At 33.4% G+C, this 24,964-nt stretch overlaps 1 protein-coding gene across 1 annotated transcript in view; it reads right to left on the bottom strand.

Moving 5' to 3' along the window:
- LOC106464293 (lachesin-like) overlaps nt 1-24,964 on the bottom strand; it is a 216,417-nt gene that overhangs the window by 24,628 nt on the left and 166,825 nt on the right. The window contains exons 2-3 of the mRNA XM_013924420.2: nt 10,350-10,456; nt 5,945-6,152 (exon numbers count right to left, since the gene is read on the bottom strand). Of these exons, the coding sequence (XP_013779874.2) occupies nt 5,945-6,152; nt 10,350-10,456 (315 nt within the window). The remainder of the gene's footprint in view (nt 1-5,944; nt 6,153-10,349; nt 10,457-24,964) is intronic.

The raw sequence follows: 24,964 nt of genomic DNA, 5'->3' as shown, positions 1-24,964 counted from the left end.
ATATATATATATATATATATATATATACACCTATAAACTGAAGAGATTTGGGGTGGTGTATTTCCTTAGCTTTGTTTGTAGATACGACCAAACTTGCAGCTGAGAAATAAGAACTTTATTAGTAATCGATCTGTGGGGTCCAAAGAAGCAAACGAAAAAAAATCAATATTTACAACAAAATACATATGAACCAAGTTTTAAGCCTAACCAATATCTTTTTTTTTCAGGGAGATTGACCATTTTATGAATTTTATGTTTGTGTTGTTCACGGTCAGAAGTGAGCTCGAAGATTTAATTTAAAATGGTATTGGTGTTTGTGTGTGTATGAAATTTAATCAGGGAAGTCCTATTAGTTTCGATAACCTTAGCGTCAAAAATGTTCGACCCTCATAGCTGTATATATATCCTATAAGTTTATAGCTATGTTCACAACTAATCTCATATTAAAGATATTTAGGCTTTACATTGAGTTTCTTACTTTGATGCACTTTGTCATGTATGTGATGTATAAGTTGCGTATCTAGTGGAAGATTATGGTACCCTCCTGTGTTTAGGACTGGAACTTTTCCATACAAACCATACTCATATAGTTTACATAATGTTCGTATCTAGTGGAAGATTATGGTACCCCCCTGTGTTTAGGACTGGAACTTTTCCATACAAACCATACTCATATAGTTTACATAATGTTCGTATCTAGTGGAAGATTATGGTACCATCCTGTGTTTAGGACTGGAACTTTTTCATACAAACCATACTCATATAGTTTACATAATGTTCGTATCTAGTGGAAGATTATGGTACCATCCTGTGTTTAGGACTGGAACTTTTCCATACAAACCATACTCATATAGTTTACATAATGTCGTGTTTGTACACCAAGAAAGGTTTGAAATATTGAAGACCAGTAATTCATAATTCATCGACTTTTGACGGTTTTTTGATGACCACAACAAAAATATTTTTCATTTCTTTTTACACAGATAAAAACTATTACGACTTTTTTAAAATCGTTGTTTTGAAGTTGATGCTTTTTCTGTATATAGGTGTAAAGCAAATGTATCTGTTTTAGGAAGCCTAAAAAAGTTTATGTAAGTTATGTAATGGAAGCGTACAGAGCAACCGTTATAATTTAATACTCAGAACACTTTGAAGTTACACTCAATTGCATAGACTGTACATACACTTAGTCCGGGTTAGTGTACATGATAGTTATTACATATTATAAAAAAGTACACGAGTTCAAGGTGACTACTCACAACACATTGTAGGCGTACATCGACTTGCCGAAATAATATGGATACCTGCCTTGAAAATAAGCCATGTCTATCCAGTATGCTTTGTAAAGTATTGTAGTAAATAAAACTTTGAGATTCCTAGTGGGTCAACGGTAAGTTTACGGACTTATAACGCTAAAGTCCATGGTTCGATTCCCTACGATGGACAGAACGTAAATAACACATTTTGTTGCTTTACGCTTAAAAAAGAAACAAGAGTATAGATAGGTAGATTCATGATATTACAAGAAATGTAGGTTCAAGAAGTCTTAATAGAAAAACCTATAACCCGAGCTCTTTCGAAGGATGGCCCTTTCTTCTTCAGGGGCAAACTGGGAATAGGTAGATTAAGGTTGTGCAGTTTGTATGACTTATGCCAAAATGTCGCGAATTATATAAACTTAAGGGACGAAAGAATATACGTTGTTGTATTCTGGAAAACTAGTACTGGAAAACTAGATAATTTTTAGTCACGTGCGATCTATTGTTTATAAGATAAATTCAACTACGTTCAAACTTGACATCTATAAAAAGTTCAAATCAGCTGAAATTTCTGTCGGAGAGTGACAATCGTTAACTTGTTAACCTTCAAATGATCGATTTTTTCACACCGTTCACTAGTAATAAGGTCCAGATACTGCGTCATTTTGAATGATTTTATACTTGCCTATTATACAAAACTTTTTATAAGGAACGGGAGAAAAACACGGTGAAATCGCTCGTTTTCTATTAAAATACACAGAAACGAGTGTTTTCACATAATGATATTAATTACAATATTAGTGTTCGTTTTTCTTCATATTTTATGTGACTTGTAAATTATTAGGGTCATGGATCTACAAGCAGTTTGGGGCATGGATATTTTAGAAAATACGTTTAAAAAGGCGATGGGGCTAAGGCTGCGCGAAGAATAGTTATTCATGTTTGCAACTGCAATAAACTCACAGAAAGTTTCACGTATAAGTCCGATAAGCCCGTGAGTTCAGCGCAGAGTGCTCTCCATGAGTGTGAACACTCTGTATGATTGTGAAAACCATACATCACCATCAAGAATGATCTGTACCATTTTGTCTTGTGTAAAACCCACCAGCACTGTAATCTTGCTAACTGATCGCGAGTTTGGTGGAGATTGAGAACTATTTCACTCTGAATCAGAGTGATGGCTGATAATAAGTTTGGAAGAAGACAAGAGACCGTGATGATGTTGTGCCAGTTGTAAAGAATTGTGTTGGTGCAGTTTGTGTGTGGGATGTATTTGGCATTGGGGCGCGATGCCTGTCTGTAAAGAAATTATGCATCTAAGTGTCTATTGATATCATGACGGAATGCTTTGCTCAGCAGGATAATGCTACCAGAAAAAACAGCAAGCAAATACAATACATTCTTGAATTTAAAATAAATATATCAACGTCTTTGAATATGTCCTCCTCATAAGCCCGATCTTAAACGTATAGGACATCTTTAGGGCCATATAGCGGTATTTATAAGAAAGGTTTGATCACATGTTTCCAGTCTTCAATATTTGGGTGAGATTTTCAAACAACAATGGAAAAAAAATTGCACCAAACACCCATTGGAACCTAGTTTTCACGAAAAATATCAGCACGTATTTAGGACAAAGACGATGCCACACCGTATTATAGAAATTATCACTATGACTTACTCGGCAATGTGTTGCCACACTGTATTATGGAAATGATCACCATGACATATTCAGCAGTGTATTGCTACAACGTTTTATGGGAATGATCACTATGACATACTCAGCAGTGTATTTCCACACTGTATTATGGAAATGATCACCATGACATATTCAGCAGTGTATTGCTACAACGTTTTATGGGAATGATCACTATGACATACTCAGCAGTGTATTTCCACACCGTATTATGGAAATGATCACTATGACATACCTAGCAATATATTCGTTTGGAAGTATAGAATCATATTATTACTTAAGTAGTAAAGAGGATGTTGAAACAACTTTTGAATCATTGTAATTAAATCATTCATGTCAACGAATATAGTCAACACTAAATTCTCAGATATTTACTTCCATGTGGAATTAGTTATATCTCGTTCTTTAAGTATGGGTCTGGTGTGGCCAATTAGCTAGAGTGCTCGGACTGTGATATAAGAGCGACACTCAGCTACCATTATTAAGTTAGAAGAGTAGCTCAAGTGTTGGTGGTTGGTGCCACTGATTAGCTGCATTGCTTCTAATCTACCAGTTCGGACGGTTAAAGTTATACCTAGATAGATCTTTATGTACAATTGCGCGAAAATTCTGAAACGAAAGAATGGTTGACTCATATACAATTTTGCACAAGGATATATGATCTGAAAAAAAAAGAAAATATTTTGTCTGTTCTGTTGTGTTTAAGCTAAAAAGTACACAATGGACTGACTATCTGTGCTGTGCCCACTATGAATATCGACCCTCAATTTCCATTGTTTAAGCCTTCAAGCTTACCAATGATATCTAACAGTAGATATGGACTGTATGATAAAAGCGAAAAGTGTAGACACTCTTGATAGTCTTGGTAGTGTACTGAATATTGATAATTAACAGAAAGAGACACTTCAATTCTTAAGCATAGTTTTGTAATGAAAAAACAAATATAAAGCCACATTTTAAGGGTAAAGACACAACGTTATAGATTAGATATGCTTTTAACATTTATGTCAGGTACATATATATCTGTGGGTGAGTATCTTTATGTTGTTCAACATACTGTAGAAAGTTTTACTATAAAATATCAAATAGTATTTTTAGCGTTATTTTTTTATACGGATAAGGAACAGGCTTGAAAGTGTGTTGTGTTTTGATAAAAGCGCTTTTCATTGGAGCTCTGAGCTAACTTTCTCTCTGAAACTACCTTATATATTAAAACACTATTTTGCTTAGGGAAACTTGAATTTTTTATGAGTCCTCACAGAATTATTTCGGCATTTTATGGTTTGTGAAGGATATTTGGTATCTTAGCAGACTCCGGTTTCTCAGCCTGTCATTAATTTGCATCTCTAAAAAGATGCTATAAACATCGAAGCTGGAATGGGTGACTTGTATAGCAAAACACTTTTATAACCTCTTTGTGAGAAATGCATTCCTCGTGGACTTCCTTTCGAGGCAATAATAATAGTAAGTTGAAGAGGCGAAATGCCTACGATGCTTTTAGAAGGATGACATTGTAGCGGCTCAATGGTGCAGTGGAGGTAAAAATTCGGTTAGAGTAAGCTTATTCAGTTTGAATGGTGAACATTAAATGACCCCAATTAGCATAGAGATGACCCACATCAGCAGATGGGTTCCTTACTTATTACAGATAATTTGTCAGAAGTTTTTAAAAGGATCTCGGTGGATTTCTTTTCTGAAATGGTTCCATAGTTGTAATCACCTTTTTAGTAATAAAATCGAAAGCGAAAAGTCCAAAGGTTGTAAATAACAAACTGAAAACCTTTCATACGACAGATTTTTTTTATATCTTTTGATTCAAAACGGAAGAGAGGATGCTTTTCCCGGATGGATTTTCTCATTACCTTCCATCTAAATGAGATTTCTGCAATCAGCATCTGCTTCATTAATTTTAACATAGTTTAACGGCTCATGCAATTATCAGTTTTGTTCTGCAATGTCAAAGTTTGTTTTCTCATAAAGTATTGATTTAAAGGATGAAACAGAAAAGAAACTGGACATTAGTTATTCCTAAGTAATCAGACTTGCGAAGTTAAAACTTTTGGCAAAGCCTTCGATTTCGAAATGTTGCCATATATTTTTATTTTAAGCAAAACTATATGCACCACATTTGTTAAAAACAAAAAAGAAAACGTACACAACATATTACGCCGAAGAAAACGCTATTTCTTGTGAACATAATCAGACTCTCTTATTTGAGTTATGGGAAACGATATGATATGAGCTAACATTTTTTTATTATCTACTGACTAAGAAAATTCAAAACAATGTGAAAGCTTTGATTAAATATAGTCATAATGCCAAACGTTATACTGAAGTATTTAAAATATAATTTTCTTTTAAAAAAAAACATTAATTTTTCTCACAATCACATTGTGCAGTAAATGCAACTAGTTAATACAGTGCTTACGAACGCAAACCTAGAATAATAAAACGATTTCATTTTGATAATAGTACCTGTAAAGACAGTGCAGCAATAAAGTGGATAAGGAGGGGTCTAACCTCGTTTTGAATAAAATGGACCAGACTGAATTACTGTAAACATTTTGGTTTGAGTTGCCGTTGTAAAAGAATGCTCGTGAAAAATTTTCGAATAAATCAAGTACTAAGAAACATCACATTTATCTATCCTTTGAAATGAACTTACACTAAGAAAAGCAATGCTTACTTAAACCTAACAAATGAGCTCTCACACAGAAACACGCTAAATGTCAGGGTTAAGGAACAAGACATCATTTAACGTTAAGTGTGTCATACCTTAAAATCAAACATAAGGTTTATTCGTCGTGACAGATATACACATATAAATATATAATGATTTAACTTGACATGTGATGCGTCATATCTCAAAATTAGATGTAAGGTTTACTTGTCATGAAACATACATACATATAAATATACAGTAAACTGTAACGTTTGAGAAACGTTTTGAAGATTAACATGAAGATTAACCAATGCGTTATATTCTTACGTAAAACATCCAGGTAGCCAGTGATGCTGATCATCGGTTCTGTGTTTATTTGGCACATGTAGAGACCTTTGTCTTCTTCCACCACATTCTTGATGTGAAGGAACCACTGGCGAAAACTGTTGTTTGTCACTCGTATACGTTTGTCATGTGGAATGACGTTGGTGTCAATCGTGAGCAGCGTCTGTGTGTCATACTTAATCCAGGCTACCTGTAACAAGTCAGCGAAACTCTAATTAGAAATGGCTTGACAACTAGTTCCAATTTGCTCTTCATACTGACGATACATAGATTAATCTTACGTAACTGTTCGATAGCGCTAAGTGCTTATGTTTACAATCAGGCTTTACTCGTACAACACACCGAGTATTTACAAATGTCTGAAACTGATTAAATCCATAAATTGCTACAGAAATGTTGAAACTGTAGAATGTAATACTGTTAATTAACAGGCCATACTAATGGCAGCACTGTGTTTGAATAAGTAAACGAATGCGCGAAATCTGAACGGATTCGCCTAGTAATAAATTCATCATGGACAAGGCTAATTAACTAATAAAGATATTTTCCACGTTTTGCTTCTCTAAACAGCTTTGGGTGTGGTACCTTACTTTACAATTTTGTAGAAAAATGGAACATAACGTTTTTAACATGCAGAAACAATCAACTTGTTAAAAATGTTTACAAACTAATCGCAAGTGCACGTGTTTATCTTAAGTTGTTACAATAAACCAGAATATTTGTTCCATATGCCACCTTGTGTAATTATCGATTTGTTTAATATTTTTCTACTAAACAACAATAAAAAATCTATTATTGGCTAGAAAATTATATGTATAAAAAGAGAAATGACTGTGAAATTGTTTGATTCTAAGTTTATTGTTCTCTTTTCTGCATATTGCACAAGAAGCCCAAAGAATTCTCCTCAACGAACTCTGTATTTAGTGCCTTGCCTTGCAGCTTCAAATATAGGATGAGCCGTGACTTTAACCCTTTCAGTGCTAACAACATATGAGATACGGTAGTCGGTGTATTACCCTTTAACAAGGTACGCATTCAAAGAGTGGCGGGAAAAGTAAACCCGTATGTTACACGGTGATAGCATTCTCACCGACTACCGTATTTCATACGGTGATAGCACTGAGAGGGTTAAGTTAGATACAGGTTCTGCTATTTTATTAACGCCTTCCGTGTCAGGATTTTTCTTGGAAATGAGCTCAAATGAGCTAAAAACGTTATCGCAAAAATTAATCTTAAAGAGTTGTTTCTTCTGTGGTTTTCTGGAGAACGTTTCTTTTTTTTAAACAAAACAAAAACAAGGCGTGATCCTTTCAACAAGGTGAATTGAAAATAAATTATTATTTTTAATTTAGCAAACCAGCAAACATGCTTTTGTTTGGGCGAGGTAAGTTATAAGCTACTATTTTGGATTTTACAGCTAAGCCAGGTTTTATATTATTGTGGTTTTATTACATAATTGGGTATGTTTGTAAAATAAAAGCTGTAAACAAATGTACTGATGTAAATTGCACTTTATAAGAACTATTTTCTAGGTACCATGCTGACCTTAGAAATATTTTCTTCATCGTCATCATGGTCAGCTCAGTAGCCATGATTAGGCATCATTGACCGACGTCACACATTCATTGTAACAAACTTCAGCGAAGTAAGCAAGGCCAGTCTTAGATCACACATCTTGAAAGACTTTCCATAGACCTTTTTATGTACTTGGACGCCAGTTTCCAAGAACATGTTCGAATACGCCAAAATCACAAAAGTCCGTTGGAACTGCAAGGCGGGACTTGGCAGATATGTGGTCAAGTTAAATATCTATAGCTGCAGTTTCTTCAGCCATTTTTTAAATAATAAAATTAATTCGTTGATACTAATGTTTGGCTGGAAACTTGTGAAAGTTAATAAACTTTAAGTTCTCCTTTGACATCTTATTAGCGGTGCCAGGAGTAATGAACCTATACTTCTGAACCTATACAAAATATGTATATTAATTTTTTATTACCACAGCGAAGAAAATGCAAGTCCTATGTGAGTTCTAATGTAACATGTACAAGGAAGACAAGTAAGGTCATTGATGAATGACGTATTTGTTAGAAAACCCACAAACCTGTCATTCACTCTCGGTCTCTTGAGCAATAAGTCGAGAGCAACCCTAAAGCAGAGGAGCACTGTGAGTGTCACTGTGTACAGCAAAAGAGATATAACACAAACAAGATAGATTGTAGACATCTATTGCCTAAGTAGGTACGTTGTAAACACGTGTTATCTTCCAAAATTGGCTGTAAACATTTATTACCTTACAAGATAAGTAGACATCTATTACCTAACAAGGGACGTTGTAACACGTGTTAAATGTTTACAGCTTATCTTCGAAGGTATTACCTTATAAGATAAGCTGTAGACACCTACTACCTAACAAAGTACGTTGAAAACACGTGTTATCTTCCAAAATAAGCTGTAAGCATTTATTACCTTATAAGATAAGCTGTAGATACCTAGTATTTAACAATGTACGTTGTAAACACGTGTTATATTCCAAGATAAGTCGCAAGGAAAGTTAATGTGTCACATTTCAACATTAAATGCTAAAGTTTTCTCGTCGCGACACACGCATGTACACAAACAAATATCATATATAATGTGTCATGTTTCAGTGGTGACACCGCTCATTCCAACTGTTCAAGTGGATAAGATAGTTGTAAGAAAAAGTAATGAAAATATGTTTCGAAAGATAAAAAACAATTAAAGACAAAAATGTTATATTAAAAGGTAAACCGTAAACAAATTGTATTTTATAAGACAAGGTACTAGTAAATGATGTACCAAACAGTGTTGTGTTACGAGGTATATAAGGTAAATTTTAATGAGCAGTTGCCATACAAAATAAATCGCAAACTTACAATGTTATGTTTCACAAAATTTTGAATAAATGATGATTTCTTACATAACATTATTTCTATGAACGCGTAGTATTTGTTTAAAAAGTAAGCATCTTGCGAAAAAATTAGTGTATGTAAGAAAAACACAATTAGTCTCGTGAAGTCGATCATAAGATATCAGTAGAAAACATTGCGATTCATCACATTCATATGTTAGATCTAATATTAATTTTTATAATCGAAACCCTCAAGATCCTGAAGGCACAGTATAGTGTTCTTGATAAGAATTATACGATTCTATGTAAATAAAGGATTAAACAAATACAGCGTTTCACTAGGGCGAGGCAAGTAATTTATTCAACTAGGAGACTAACATGGGACTATCAACACTTGAAAATAATCATCGTGTCATTAATGTACATTTTTCTTTCATCTGAGAAACCTGCTACAAAATATATATTTTTTATTTAATCTCATGCATTAAATTTTCAGTTCACCCAGAGCATACACCGCATGAAGCGGGTAATCAGAGGCAAGATAATCATCGTCATTTGAATGTATAAATTCGATCAAAGGGCAAATTCACAGCTGGAAGTGAAAGCATAAGATAAACGACTTCCGCAAAGTGTTGTAGAAAATACACAAAACTGGTTAATCACATAACCCCCACACACTCTCTCTCTCTTTTTGTCTATCAATCTATCTATTCCTCTGTCTGTCTATCTGTTTCTAACTCTTGGTTTTAATTTTCAAGCATAATCTCCGTAACAAATTCTCTACCTACACGAGTGTAAAGTATGTAACAGAATGTAACAACTAAGGCATTGAACGAGATATCACGTCAGCAGCTTGTTGTAATAAGCAGATTGTAGTTTTAAAGTGTACCAATGCTTTTATTCCTAGATATGAGAAGCGAGATGGTTATAAATTAAGTGCGTAATTTATGACCGTTACATTTTAGAATATAAAAAAAAAAAAAACGTTAAACGCAAATATTCTTTTTCTATACTCTGACGTTTTAATTCAAAGAAATACCGCCACAAGTTTTTTTAGGAAATGATTTATTAAAAAAGGTTGTTAATTTTTATTTCAATTTACTACCGAGAAACAATGAATCAAACTTTCACAATAATCAAGTTAGCTATTGGATAGAAAAACCAAGAACTGACAACGTCTTTCGTAGAAAAGATCAAATGTTATTGAGTTGCTACTTGCATCTCCTCTGTCTTGTTCTAACTTGTTTGAACATTATTTATAAAAGTGGTTTCATAGTGGACTATGTTTTGTCATCAAACTTATAACGATAATATATTTCGCAAATGAACGAAAGGAAATCGAATTTTTAAAATCACGTTACATAGTTTTCACATCTATACATCAATTTGGCATTTAACCTTTGGATTTCTCTTTATATATTTTGCCGGTAGGTTCAACGTATTTTGTACAAAGCCATACACATAAGTGTATAGTTATTACATAAGGATATTGGATACAAATGATATTAAAACTGTTACCTTATAACTGCCCAGATGATTCACTTTACATTCCAGCTTTGCCTCTCTTCCCACAGCAACAGTAACGTTCGGAATTGCTCGAACAAACTCTGGTTCTACTTCTGAACCTATAGAAAATATGTATATTAATTTTTTATTACCACAGCGAAGAAAATGCAAGTCCTATGTGAGTTCTAATGTAACATGTACAAGGAAGACAAGTAAGGTCATTGATGAATGACGTATTTGTTAGAAAACCCACAAACCTGTCATTTATTCTCGGTCTCTTGAGCAATAAGTCGAGAGCAACCCTAAAGAAGAGGAGCACTGTGAGTATCACTGATACAGCAAAAGAGATATAACACAAACAAGTGAAACAGGTAAATTGAGCTACTTAATCCTTTCCTACTTCACTCAAGCTTTAAATGCCATTCATGTTGCTGTTGTTACTTTAACGCAAAGCCACATAACGGGCTATCTGCGCTCTGCCCACCGTTGGGAATCGAGTTCCGGATTTTAGCATTATAAGTCTATAAACCTACCGCTGACCTACTGGGTGACAAAGTTCATTGTAAATGTTCAAGGATAAGATAATTGTAGGAAATAAGAAATGGAAAATGTCTTTGGAAAGATAAACAAAAAACCTCAGGGCTTTAAAGTCGAAACAAGTTAAATCTAACGAGTGGAGAACATAATGTAGGTATGAGAATGAGAAAACTCGTCATAGGCTGACTGACACCTACAGTCAAACCCTAGTCAATATCAGTTAACACTGACCAGATTTGTCTGTTCCTTCTTATGAGACAGAATCAGTAACTGCCATTAGTAGTGTTACTTCAACGCTTAAATACAAGATGAGGAAAATCTGAGTTGAACACGAATAGGAATATTATACCTTGCTATTAGATCATGCCTATAATATTGTGAATGTACAGAATTAATTATATTAGAACATTTTATGCCTAATCACGAACTCAATCAAGGATCTTAATTGGGTGAAGGCATTCGGAAACTTGGCAGAAAAAAAGTCTTACATGTATTTTATATACAATGCATCCTCTAGGATAATCCTGCTGATTAGAAAGGGGGAAAACTATGGCTTAAATATTGTTTTACAACTTATTTAATGGAAATCGATAAAAAATACTTGATGATAAACAATGCAAGTTGTTTGACACTTTCCATTCTGGATCACCTAATATCCGAGCTGAATTCGACCAAGAAAACTCGTAAGAACTGACAATCTTTCCTGAGACAACATGTCAGTAATGAATTGAAAATCTTTAGAAACTTCAGATCCTTTGGAGAAAACCTCACACGTCTATGTTACTTTAAAATAGTATTAAAATACTACACACGGTTGCCAACAGTTGCTTTTGTCTCACTGTCCCTTTCCTTAGTGTTATTTGACAGATTTCCATTATTGTTGTCATATTGAGTTCCGGGTGAAAAACTTATAGACAGTTTCTAATTCGGGTTTCCGAATGAGTACATTTTGACTTCAATTTTCTCATACGTAAACTCTTTCCAATTGCTGACATTTGTGTGAAAGTTAAAGACAAAGAGGGGAGTGACTACAGTGGCACTTGAGATAATAACCATTAATACAAACAAAGTAGAAATGTTGCTTCCGACATCTAACAACACTCTGTCTCTCTCTTTCTAGTGCAACAAGAAGGACATTAGAATATTCAACTCTGCAAGATGATAGAATCCACAGGAGGTTACCACACTCACAGTCTTCCTTTTTTGTTTTTTTAAATTAATGAGACAAATAATACCATGTTTTTATTGAAAGCTTAATTAAGGAAACGTTACACAGCAAGAGATAAAATGCATATTAATCATAAGAGTGAGGTTTATTTCCATCTTGTTCCTTTAAGTTATTTCTCAAGCTTTCGGTTACAATGTCAGCAACCATCATCAAGTGTTTTGTATACGAACTGACAGTTAATCATTTAAGAATTTTCGGACTATTAAAACAAACGAAAGATCATCAATCGTATAATGAGTTTTGTTGTTACAACAATACTGTGAACATTGGGTAATCCCACGGTGGGTTAGCGGTAAGTTTATGGACTTAAAGTACTAAAATTCAGGGATCGAATTCTCGAGGTGGACAGAACAAACAGACGTCAGATAATGAAATAAACGCAATAATATTTTTACGAAGGTTAACAATATCGCTACCTGGAAATGTTTACGAAGGTTAACAATATCGCTACCTGGAAATGTTTACGAAGGTTAACAATATCGCTACCTGGAAATGTTTACGAAGGTTAACAATATTGCTACCTAGAAATATTGTGTAAAACTTTTAGGCAGTTTATAATTTTAGCTTCTGAATGAGTTTTTAAAGAAGTGAATACACGCTACTTAAAAGTCAGCCATAATATAACTTTGAAATATTGGTGTTCTTGGTTCTCAACACTGTCAACTATCGTTGCTCAAACCATAACTTTAATACTACTGTTAACAGAGAACCTAGAGAATGAAATATAAAATTAGAAAATATTACTTACAATAGTGTTTTTTTCTATTTTATTTTTATGTCATGGTCACAAGGTCACTGTTTAGAATTTTATTAGGGCCACTTCATATACCTCACTCTTGTAGTCACAAAATATGATATTAAACTATTCGAATGTTTTCAATGCTCCCCAGTGGCACAGCAGTATATCTGCGTACTTACAACGCTATAAACCAGGTTTCGATACCCGTGGTGGGCAGAGCACAGATAGCCCATTGTGTAGCTTTGTGCTTAATTCCAAACAAACAGACATATCACCCATGTTATGAGCTTACATCAGTATTAGTTTCTTAATATTTAACAGAGAGTACTATTAGGGATGTGCTCTTAATATTCTTACTTTATGAACAATTAAGACAATACGAAGGAAAGTGAAAACATTTACTAACTGGACGACTGATGGGTTTAAATTTGTTTGCAGCCAGAAGTAAATAGCTTTTTAGTTAAATTTTGCTCCGTCTTCACTTTACCCAGATATAAAGTGTTATCAACCGTCTTGGGAAAACTAGAGTGATAGAAACGCCTCTGAGGAAGTACAAGACATGGAAACCTAAGATATAACTGAGATAACGTTTCACGTAAATTATTAAAACAAAACCAGGTAATCTAATCTATGTCGTAAATAAATAAATAAAAACACACTGGAAACATAAGCTTTTGAAAATTCTTTGTATGCAGTAATATAAAGGATATTATTATGGATTATTTTCTGCAGTCGAAATTTTAGTCCACCAAAACTGAAAGAAAACAGAACATTGAACAGTAACGTATACCTACCACCGAACTATATTTTAAAGGTATTTAGGGCTACCATTTGCTATGTTTATCATGGACAGTACGTTTCGTTCGTTTGTTTTAGAACAAAACTACAATGGGTTATCTGCTGTGTCCACCGCGGGGAATCGAACCTCAGGTTTTAGCGTTATCAGTTCGTGACCTTACCGTTGTCCTCCACACATATATATAAGCACATATACAATACCAGTACGTTTAAAATACGACGAAACTTTAAACTTGTTTCATTTGCTTAAGTGAAAACAAACTGCAAAATAAACTATTTGCGCTGTGCCTACCACAGGGATTGAACTTAGATTTGTAGTCCACAAACTTACCGCTCAGCCACCGGGGAGCAACAGTTTTAAACTTGAACATTTTCTTGAGAAGATTATTTAGGTTAGTGTGCTTAGAAATATCCTTGAAAGTTTTCTTGAAAAGGTTATTTAAGTGTTTCAATTAATTATAATTTTTGCCTGTTAACTTAGAAAACAAAAATGTGTGCAAGAAATCGAGACATATTTACTGAGCGATTTTCATACAGATTAATTGCGTAAAGTAACAAGTGTTAGGAATTTGGCTAAAATATCGCTAATGTCGAGTGTACCCAACTGATGAAACAATTCATTATGACCTTCATAAATAAGAACGGTTTATTAAATCAGTCATATTCATTGATGGGTTAAGTTTTAGTTTTGATCTTTGGTGGTATAAGGTCGTTTATTTCTAGTGTTAAAGTGTTCAAACTTAAACTACATTAGCTGCGTGAATTTGCTGAACGTGTTTAAGATCGGGTTTGATTATCTAAACATCTGACATATCACGCTTTCGGTAAGAGCGTGTATGTAGTTGCTACAATTCAATTTATATGCTAAATACAAATTTTGGAAAAATCAAATATCGTATCCGTTAAGATGTGACAGGATTGGATGCATTTAGCTATCATGAATGGGGGAGAAAAGAATTTACAGTTTTCCTTTTACTAACAGACTAAAGTCTCTTTACAGTAACCGTTCCGCATAGTGCCATTAAGGAAATTAAAAGTCGATATCTAATCTTCGACAGTGTATTGTAGGGAAGATCCGAGTATAGCTGTCAAACTTTACTTTCAAGGTACCAAAAACTACCTCAACGTAAAGTTACTATTAGAGACCCATCAACCGATATATTTAAACCAGCTCTGCCATCGGCTTAACATTTCCTTGGACTAGTTTTTATACGTAGTTATTCCGTTTCCACTTAAACATGCTTTCTGAGACGGTTATCTCAAATGTTCATTTGGAAACTTACCTTGTTCACTGTGTGTGTTTTTAGCATTCTAGGAGATGTACTAAAAGCTCAAGCTTTCCGCTACTTCAAGCTTTTTAAGTAAACACACGAGACACAAACGAAATGTGACGTTCTTGAAGCCCAATAGGCTTATCTTCTTAGATGATAACCGTACTTATGGAAAACCTTGTCAAAATACATCTCTCGTTCTCTAATTCCAGCAGCTGTTCTGTCGACTCAGCTGTATATTGAAGCCGTCTCGGTGCCTTATCTTGTCACAAGTACGGCACATACTGGAACGTAGATTTCTGCATATTCGTTGCCCACTGCCTGTGAGTTTTTTCCACTTATATGTCTGGCAGCTGGAAGATACAGAGACCAGATATTCGATTTTCCGACTCTGTTTTTGTCCCTTTCTTTCTTTCTCTTTTCCTGGTTTTCACTACGTTGACGGCTATAAAACACTTAGGGGGCTGTCTATTGATTTACAATGTGTCATCAAAAACACTTTATTTTATATCTTATCAATGTCGTTGTAGTTTTGTTAGAAGAGCACAGCATGAAATGCTGCTTAGAAGTCAGTTTAAGACTAGAATCTATTTGTTTATTGTATAACACCATTGATGTGAAACATCTCATACACAGCTTATTATTTCTGTCTTGATAATAATAATAATGGTTGTGATCTTACGAAAACAAAAAAATCGGACTTTTTGAATTTAAGTGACAAAAACAAACAATGAAAAATAAGACCCCGAATAAAAAGAGAAAAATGTCTGGGTGAGTGTGATTAATAAAAGATTTACCTCTATAACAAGATCACAACGGATGGCTCATCGATTGATTTTTACACGCTTTTCTGTGGTTGTTTCTATTTAATTGCATATTATAGAAATCTGAGAGTTGATTTATTTTTTTAACTTTACATGGTTTTATGATTTTAGAAAATAAAAATATCTTGGTTCTTAATTTTAAAATCATGAAGTTTATATAAGAAACCAAGAAAATATATTAAAGGTAGAAGTTGTAGGAAATACTAGCCCCCTACTGGGCTCGTATATTCAAAATAAAATGTCCCCCAGTAGCACAGTGTCTACGGACTTACAACGCTAGAAACCTTGTTTCAATACCCGAGACTGGCAGAGCACAGATAGCCCATTGTGCAGATTTGTGCTTAACTACAAACAAATCAAAATAAAATGATTGGTTGGATGTTTCTTAAATAAAACGAACAAGAGCAGGTAATAATTTTTACGATGGAACTGAATGCTAAAAGTTTTCAAACTTAATCTATAGTAAAGTTTTATAATTAAAACTTGCGAATATTACGAATTTCAAACACAAGTTTTAGCAATATCACCATAACATATTTAACTAAACTTTCAAGAAGATCCCCCTGAAGAGTCTCATTTCTTTAACAGTACTAGCGACATACACTATGTGGCTGATGTAGGATTTCGTCAAGACAATTTACCCAAATAATATATTTTCAAATGTGTAATGTACGTCATTTAAAAAAAATTATTGTGCGTTTTACAATTTTAGTTATCATTTAAGCAGCTACTGCCTTCTTTTCTAATAATTGGATATAAATCCGCTTCATTGTTTTGGAACATTACGTCAAACATACCAGCCGTTAAAATTTAAACATAACTAATTATGTTCCTTTTAGAGTAGCGCTAGATAAAACTTTAGCGTTACGGGTAAAAAAAAAAAAAAGTCATATCTTATAGATCACCGCTCAAGAATACAATATAGTATAAAGAGGTTGAGTACGTTATATTAAAACTAATTTGGAGCTTCAAAACGTTCTTACGGTCGATGTTGTCCCGTCCTGTCATGATCTATTTGACAACTGTACATCTTTGCAATAGGTCTGCAACGTAGCTTCCATAGCAAAAGGCTCTGTCATGTCCAAATTTTACGACTCCTCCCTGATTGCTTTCAATAATACATCTAGTGTTCAACTAAGACATTTCTCAGCGCCCATTTCAACAATCTAATTCAACAGAAATCCATAGACGACTTGAACGGTATATCTTCGTATTGAATAACATGAATACCCGTTTCATCCTTCAATGGGTTGAGATATAAGACGGTTGAATTGATATGTTGTGGATTGCTTTTTACGTTGTTGCAAATTTCTTTCTGTGTGGTCCTAATGTCCCAAGTTGATCCACGTGCCTTTGTTTTCCAATGCTATTAAATAAAAGTGATATCCTCGTCTCCGAAATACTAAATCTCCAATCTGAACGCATCTTTATGACCTGCGACTATGAGTGTTTTGAGTCGAAAAGGGCTGTTACATCTCTTTTCCAAATGCGATAAGTTTTCTGTGGCAAACATTACCTACGTAAAGCCAAGCAATATCAAAATGTAGTCCTGATACTTTCCGTTCCATCTCGACTTTACATCGGCTGTAGGTGTCTGTGTCTTGCTGATTTGCACATTCAAAATTGCTTTAATATAACGCACCTAACTATCTGTACATGTATGTATGCAAAACAGTCCAATACACTTTAATCATTGCACGAAATATACGAAGAAATATTGATAAATTGAAAAAGTGACAAGGTAAAAAATAAAATTCCAAACCATTTTGATCATATTAGAAGAGATATCTCTATCTTAGGTAACTATTGTTTGTTTGTAATTAATCACAAAGCTAAACAATGGGTTATCTGTGCTCTGCCCACCCCAGATATCGAAACCAGGATTCTAGCGTTGGAAGTCCGCAGACATACCGCTATGCCACTGGGGGGCTTAGGCAAATAGAAATATTTGAAATAAAATTGAAATAACCTAGAATGTGGACTAGAGATTAAATTTTCTGATAAAAACCAAAATCTAAATATAGATGTGTTAAAGTTTGATAGTGTTGTAAGATAATTGGTTAGTTAGGTACAGCTACTAGACGAAAGAATGTTAAGTTTTTGACTCTTTAAAGTTAGTCTTTAAAGAACGCTACCCTTATGGGTCGGCGGTAGATTTATGGACTTCCAACGCTAAAGTATAACTTTGCGTTAAAAACAAACTAGTTAAAGAAAACTTTATGGTACTTCGAGATTACTAGACTTTGACCAATTGGGTCGGTAACTTCATTGTTTCTAAATGTATAAATGGTTGAGTCGGGCGCTGTAATTATTGTATCTAAATGTATAAATGGTTGAGTCGGGCGCTGTAATTATTGTATCTAAATGCGCGAGTAGTTAAGCTCCGTCATATTTGAGCAAATCAGAGGCTTTCATTTCGGAACAGTATTTTCTCTCTATGATACATAACTATACGCCCCCCAGTTGCACAGCGAAATGTCTGCTGACTTACAACGCTAGAAACCGGGTTTCGATACCCGTGGTGGGCAGACCACAGATGGCCCATTGTGTAGCTTTGTGCTTAACTCAAACAAAAACATAACTATACTTTGAAATTTCGTGATGTTTAGCCTCTGTTTACATTATAAATTATTTAGAGTTTGGTGAAACTGATCATAGTATCCAAAAGGTAAAATATGAATTTCGAATGTCTATTTTATGCTGTTTTAACCTCTAATTCAAGCCAAAGATATTCCTGTTTTTCTTGACATAAGTTCAACTTTTATCATTATCCAGCTGTCTAAAAGAGGCTTTAGTGAAAAACTACTTAATTCTAAAAGCTTTTATCCAGGGCGTTCTCGCTAACTAAGTTTAAATAAACACGTTGTTGCGTTTGAGATAAACCCGTTGTACTTGGAAAAACATGTCGACCTCACAAATATCAAAAGTATAAATAAAACGCAGACATCTGGTGCCTCACGAACATTGAAGTAAAGTGAAAACTTCGAGTGGCCTCACCATTAAATTCGTATTAGTTATGCCTCCAGAATAAAAATACTTGATTTATTTTTCTCACTCAGACGTAACTATTCAAATTCATGTTTTATTTCATTTGTCTTCTTTTAATATGTTCATAAGCCTATCCTTAGGCTTAAGAGGAGGAAGCTTCGATAGTCCAACCAAACTATTTACTAATACATTACTAGAATATACATCAAGCATCACAAAGAGAAATAGAAAACCTGTGATTCTGGTTGTAAACATTTTTAAAGGGATAAATAGTGCATAACCTGTCTATAACAATGGATAAATTAGCTTATTTATTTCGGTTTGTCTTTAGCTTCAATCATTTACTTAAATTTGTTTGTTATGCAAGACGTCCTTTCCTATGCTTCAAATGTTTCTTTTTCTATGTCAATCACTACGTGGGAAGGTCTTCGCTGGATTAACAGCTGCGAGACACAATACAACAGCATGTTCCGTGTAAAAGACCAGCCTGCTTGAATACCGAAAAACTTCTTTTAAAGTGTGTCGGTGTCTGTAGTAACATAATAAAATAAATCACAAACACCAACACTAGTGATCTGAATGTCTCTGTGTCTCTTGCTGGGCTAAAGACTCGCTTATCAAAGCTTTAACAAAGAATACTTTAAAGCTACTAGAACTAGCTAGGTTTCTTGGTATTGAATTCTTAGGTTGTTTAGTTATGTTCAGAAAGACATAGTTATTTACCAAAACAGACTGTAATAAAGAGCTTATTGAAGGTAATAACGTCCCCTCCATGTGAGGTCTGTGTTTGATCTGGAATTTTCTTCTAATAGTAACTATAGTCATTGAGCATTGTTTGATCTAAAGGACCCAAGGGGAGGTCTTGAATTGTGTATTTACATTTTACAAAGAATATGTTTCTTGTATTTTATAGAAAAATATTCGTTTTTAATTGACAATAGAAAAATCAATCGAATAATACTATAGTATAAAAACGTTGCACAATCTGACAAACCTCAAATTGATCTGCTGATCTATTCACATACGTTAACGAGAGAGAGATTGTCATCAAGGAAAGTAACATGACCAGATAGAGTCTTAAAACAATCACATCGACAGAATTACTTTCAGAAAAGAAGGTATATAACACATGAATCTGTGTATAGAAGTTTAAGTACAGAGACTATGAGGGTAGTATGTTATAATGCCAATTCCACTACATCTGCTATATTCAGTTCCGATTAATTGATCATAAAAGTAAATAAACGCTTGCAACTAAAAAATTATATGTTATCGATGCGTGAATCTGACGGATGTTTTAATGGGTTGAATAAATAATAAAGTACTTAACGTGAAGTAACAACGAAGTATTTGCTTTTGTACCTTAAGTGAAACTTACTAAAGCTTACACCGAACCCCTGGAACATTTCTTCCCGTGTTAAAGTAAAATATGCAAATAAATTACAGTGTGGTAAATAAATTAACGCATTTGTTTCAGTACTTTAAATGCAAAGTTTATGTTTAGCATAAGTCCCCCCCAAACTATATAAAAGTGAAATATATTTTTATATTTATCATTTAAAGCAAGGTATACAGAATTTTTGTTTTTCACGTCAAAGTACTGAAAGCTAAGAAATTTGAAGCGGTTTTGAAATGGGATTCTGATTTATTTTGTTTTTATTGAGATGTAATGCTTTTGTTGAACACTGTATCGGTACATCTTCCTTTAGCCTTTTTCAATATTCCATATACAACTCCTTATATATTTCTTGATAAATAAATGAAATGACAATACATATTTCATAAAATTGCAATAATATATATATATATTTTCTTTTCAATACATATTTCATAAAATTGCAATAATATATATATATCTTTCATTTCACTATGGAAATGGAAATTGTAGAACATTTATTATTTAAGTTTTGCAAAATCGAGTTGTTTTGATACATATTATATGTGCATAATGTGTTTATAAAACAATGTATTTAAGTCGTTTTTTAGTAACTTATTAATATTTTTATTCTACAAGTACATCATCTAGAATGAGGAGGAAAACGAGATAAGTTATCATCAGATGACGATACCGTTGCAGGCACGTGTCTCATTTTTCAATTCTATATATTCGTCATTAATTCACTAATATATTTATTTAGGTAAGACCCTTGCTGCTTTGGAACTAAACAGATCGTGTTTAAATAGATATAAGAACTTTTGTTTCTGCGTTGACCAAGCAGTTCTTATCCTTCTAAGTAGAAAATAAAAATTTAACGACTTTCCACTTTTCAGAATTCCCATTAAAAAACGAAAAAAAACCTTAAAAGTGTGATTGCCAGTCGAAATATATCATTTATACGTATCACTGTGTAAGTATTGTTGAATGTTCTATTATAATAAAACAAAATTATGTCCGTATTTTGTTGTGAGAACTGGTTAACTGTTATATTGCTATACAATGCATTTACTGCAATAGTTCGTTGTACTTTTACCCCATCTGGTGGGGTATTTATTAGTTAACCTTAATAAAGTTTCCATTTTCTCATCAGACCAAGCATAAGGTAATGAGATATGATTTTCCAAGCGAATTAACGGTCACGATAAAAGACTCTTTCAATTTTAGGGTCATTAAACAATTACGGAAGATCCTCGTGTTCTGCACAAACAGCCCTCATTAATTTTCCATTCCATTGCGGAGGCAAATTAATACGGTGGGCCACTGAGAAACCGCGGTCGAGACCATTTCAATAACCTCACTGGTGCACTGCAATGAAATCCACAGCTTTTATGGTCTCTCACAAATTAAATAAAAGTTACTTGGAGTACAACCCACCAGGAAGACTCTGATATTACTTTAATGACTCCCAGTAGGCCAAATGATATTCGCGGGTTATTCATAGACGTAGGAATTGAATCTTTTAAGAACAGTGGAGAAAAGCAAACCATCATTTCAGATGCAATGAGATAGATAAATGACTTGTTGCTAGCAAAAGCCTTAATCGAAAGCTAAGAAAATCTGAATTTGATGTCGGGTATAAGGCTCCCTGTCTGATTCAAGATATACAACAAAAAGGTTACGTTAAGCTAACTGTTGAAGAAATGCCCTCAGTGTTTGTTACGTTAAATTCCACAGAGCAATGTGAAATTATAGATAAACTAAATTGATTAAGTTTATCGTTTCAGCAGATCCGTTCTTTAAACTTACCTATATCATAGTTATAAAAAAAGCATTCTATCCATACTATTTATGAAAGGAAAAACTTCGAAAGCAGATCTAATGGTCTACATTGCTCGCGTGTACGTCTGGAAATAAAAACTGCAAATCGTTTTATTAACACGAAAAGGTAAAATAAATTCGAAATGTAAGTAGATCATAATATAACATTATTTCTGTAATTCTAGAACTAGTATTGACATGTCATTTGTAGGTCTTTTTTTCAAGAGCAGCACTCTTCACGACGAACGTAAGTGCCTCCCAGTGGCACAGCGGTATGTCTGCGGACTTATAACGCTAGAATCCTGGTTTCGATACCCGTGGTGGGCAGAGCACAGATAGCCTATTGTGTAGCATTGTGTACAAACAAACAAACGTAAATTTAAAAAAAAATTGTAAGATTTTTGTTCTGTTACAACAAATTTTTCTTATCCCATATTATAATGTCTGATTAATACATATTCACACAATATTCCGTACTATAATGTCCTATTAATACATATTCATAGAATATTTTATTCACTCCGTCTATAATTTCCGATTAATACATGTTCACAGAACATTCTGTTTACTTTATAAAATAATGCTCGATTGATAATATATTTTCACACTATATTCTGTTTACTCTGCAGTATATTATCAGATAATATTTTTACTCCTTTTAGCGCCTTTGTGCTTATGTTTGTTCAGGAATCCCTATCTTTGTACTGCCAGTATGCTTGTGTAGGAGTATTTATTTTAATTGTTATGTTTAATATTTGTATTTTCTTTTCTTTATAGCATTAATGTACAGAAGTGTCCGTCTTTACACATACCGTTTGTTTGTGTAAGAGTGTGTTTTGTGTGTATGTAACGTGCATCTGAGTTGTCTTACACAATGTTAAAACTTAACCAACATTAAAAATAATATGCATTGTCTTACTCAATGTTGAAACATTAATCAACGTTTAAAATAACATGCGTTGTCTTACACAATGTCAAAATATTAACCAACATTTAAAATAATATGCGTTGTCTTACACAATGTTAAAACGTTAACCAACATTTAAAATAACATGCGTTGTCTTACTCAACGTTGAAACATTAATCAACATTTAAAATAACATGCGGTGTCTTACACAATGTCAAACGTTAATCAACATTTGAAATAATATGCGTTGTCTTACACAATGTTGAAACATTAACCAACATTTAAAATAACATGTGAACACCCTATACCCTATTTTTGTACAGATCTGGTTACAAGCAACTGATTATAAACACCATAAAAGTGACAAATCTATGCTCTTATTCACTCTTGTATAAAGAGATTGTGTCTTGGAGAAGTATTCGTACTGAGAGGTTCCATTGATAAAAAGATCTGGCACATCGTTTTGTGCACCTGTTTTTTCATGCTTAACAGAGATTATACCATACAAACCTTTATTGCTTTAAGTTTGCTTAAATATTTTGATTTCCCCCGAAACTTTCCTCGAGGCCTTCCATTCAGGTACGTGAATTTGAACACTAGCTATTGGACTGTCATTTAATATAATTGTTCTAACCTTTCCTTGACTGCCCTACAGAAGGCTTATACAAAGAGTCCTGTTAGAGTCTGGTATATATTTTCCATTTGCAGGAAACTATTATGCTTCTAATTATTTATGTTTTGTTATTTTCAAATTAATAATAATATTTAAAAAAAACGTATAATGAGGTAAGTTTATACTGGTATGCTTAATTGTCTGGAAGTGAATTAGTTTCTGCGCTCATGAGTCCGGTTTGCACATGGATGAATTCCACTTACAGAATGAATAGTAAACACTGCTTGCATTGGGTTTCATACTGCATTTCAAGATTTGGTTAGTGGGATATCAAGCATTGTTGGAGTGAAACTGAGTAACCTCTAGAATTTTAGAACGTATCATTTTGTTTCTCAAGTGTAAAAACAACCTCGTATTATACATTTTAATGCCACGTGTTTATCTTCATATTTACTTACTGAACCATCGCGCCATGAAACAATTCTTTTTTTTGGTTAGTGGAATAATGCAAATTTCAACAGCAAATTTGAACAATATATTCGCTATAAAACATAACTTTTTTTTTTTCAAAAGAAATTGAGTTTGACATTCGAGTTGGAGCAGTCGAAGGATGCCAAAAGTTAAAGTAAAAATGCATGACTGGATGTTTATTTAAAAATTTCGCTCATCGTTTCTTATCCGAGTGATAAAATATCTGTATCATCATGTTCTTCACAATACTGAAAATTGTACCTTATATAAATATATATATCTTATAGAGGTTATGGACAACTAACGTCCATATACGTAACGAACTACTTATAACCTAACTTACTTACTACAACTTAACTTTTATACACGAGACTAATTACAAACTACAACTTAAGTTTCATACGTGACAAACTACTTATAATTTAACTCTTATATACGTGACGAACAGCTTATAGTTTAATTTTTGTATACGGACAAACTATATTAACTGTTACATAGGTAACGGGGTATCTATTGTAACATAACATTGATATATATATGACGAACTTCCTGCTCTCCAATGTTTCAGGGGTAAGTCTAGAGGCTTATAACGCTAAATACATAATTTCGATATCGACAGTGAGAAGGGAATAAATAATGTAGTTTTATGTTTAACAACAACAATAAAAACTGACTACTTATTATACGTTAATATTCGAGATGGATTACTTACTAGAAGTTAACTATGATATGAAAGAGGGTTACTTATCATAGCTTGAATTTCGTATATGCCGGAGATAAACTTAATTGTTATAACTTAACTTTCTTATACGGGACTAACTGGATTATAATAAATAAATTTTCATGTACAAGTCTGAACACATTATTATAACTGAACCTGCACACGATGCGAATTACTTACTACAACTTAACTTTGATGAATGAGACAAATTACTTACTAAAACCTATCTTTCATATACGAGACGAATTATATACTTCGACTTAACTTTGTAACGAACTTGTTGTTATATATGTATTTTAATATCAACGACAAATTTGTTGTTATATATGTATTT

The sequence above is a fragment of the Limulus polyphemus genome, unplaced genomic scaffold, assembly GCF_000517525.1.
Source record: "Limulus polyphemus unplaced genomic scaffold, Limulus_polyphemus-2.1.2 Scaffold1611, whole genome shotgun sequence".
NCBI lineage: Eukaryota > Metazoa > Arthropoda > Merostomata > Xiphosura > Limulidae > Limulus > Limulus polyphemus.
This window is presented reverse-complemented; position numbering and strand designations above follow the sequence as displayed.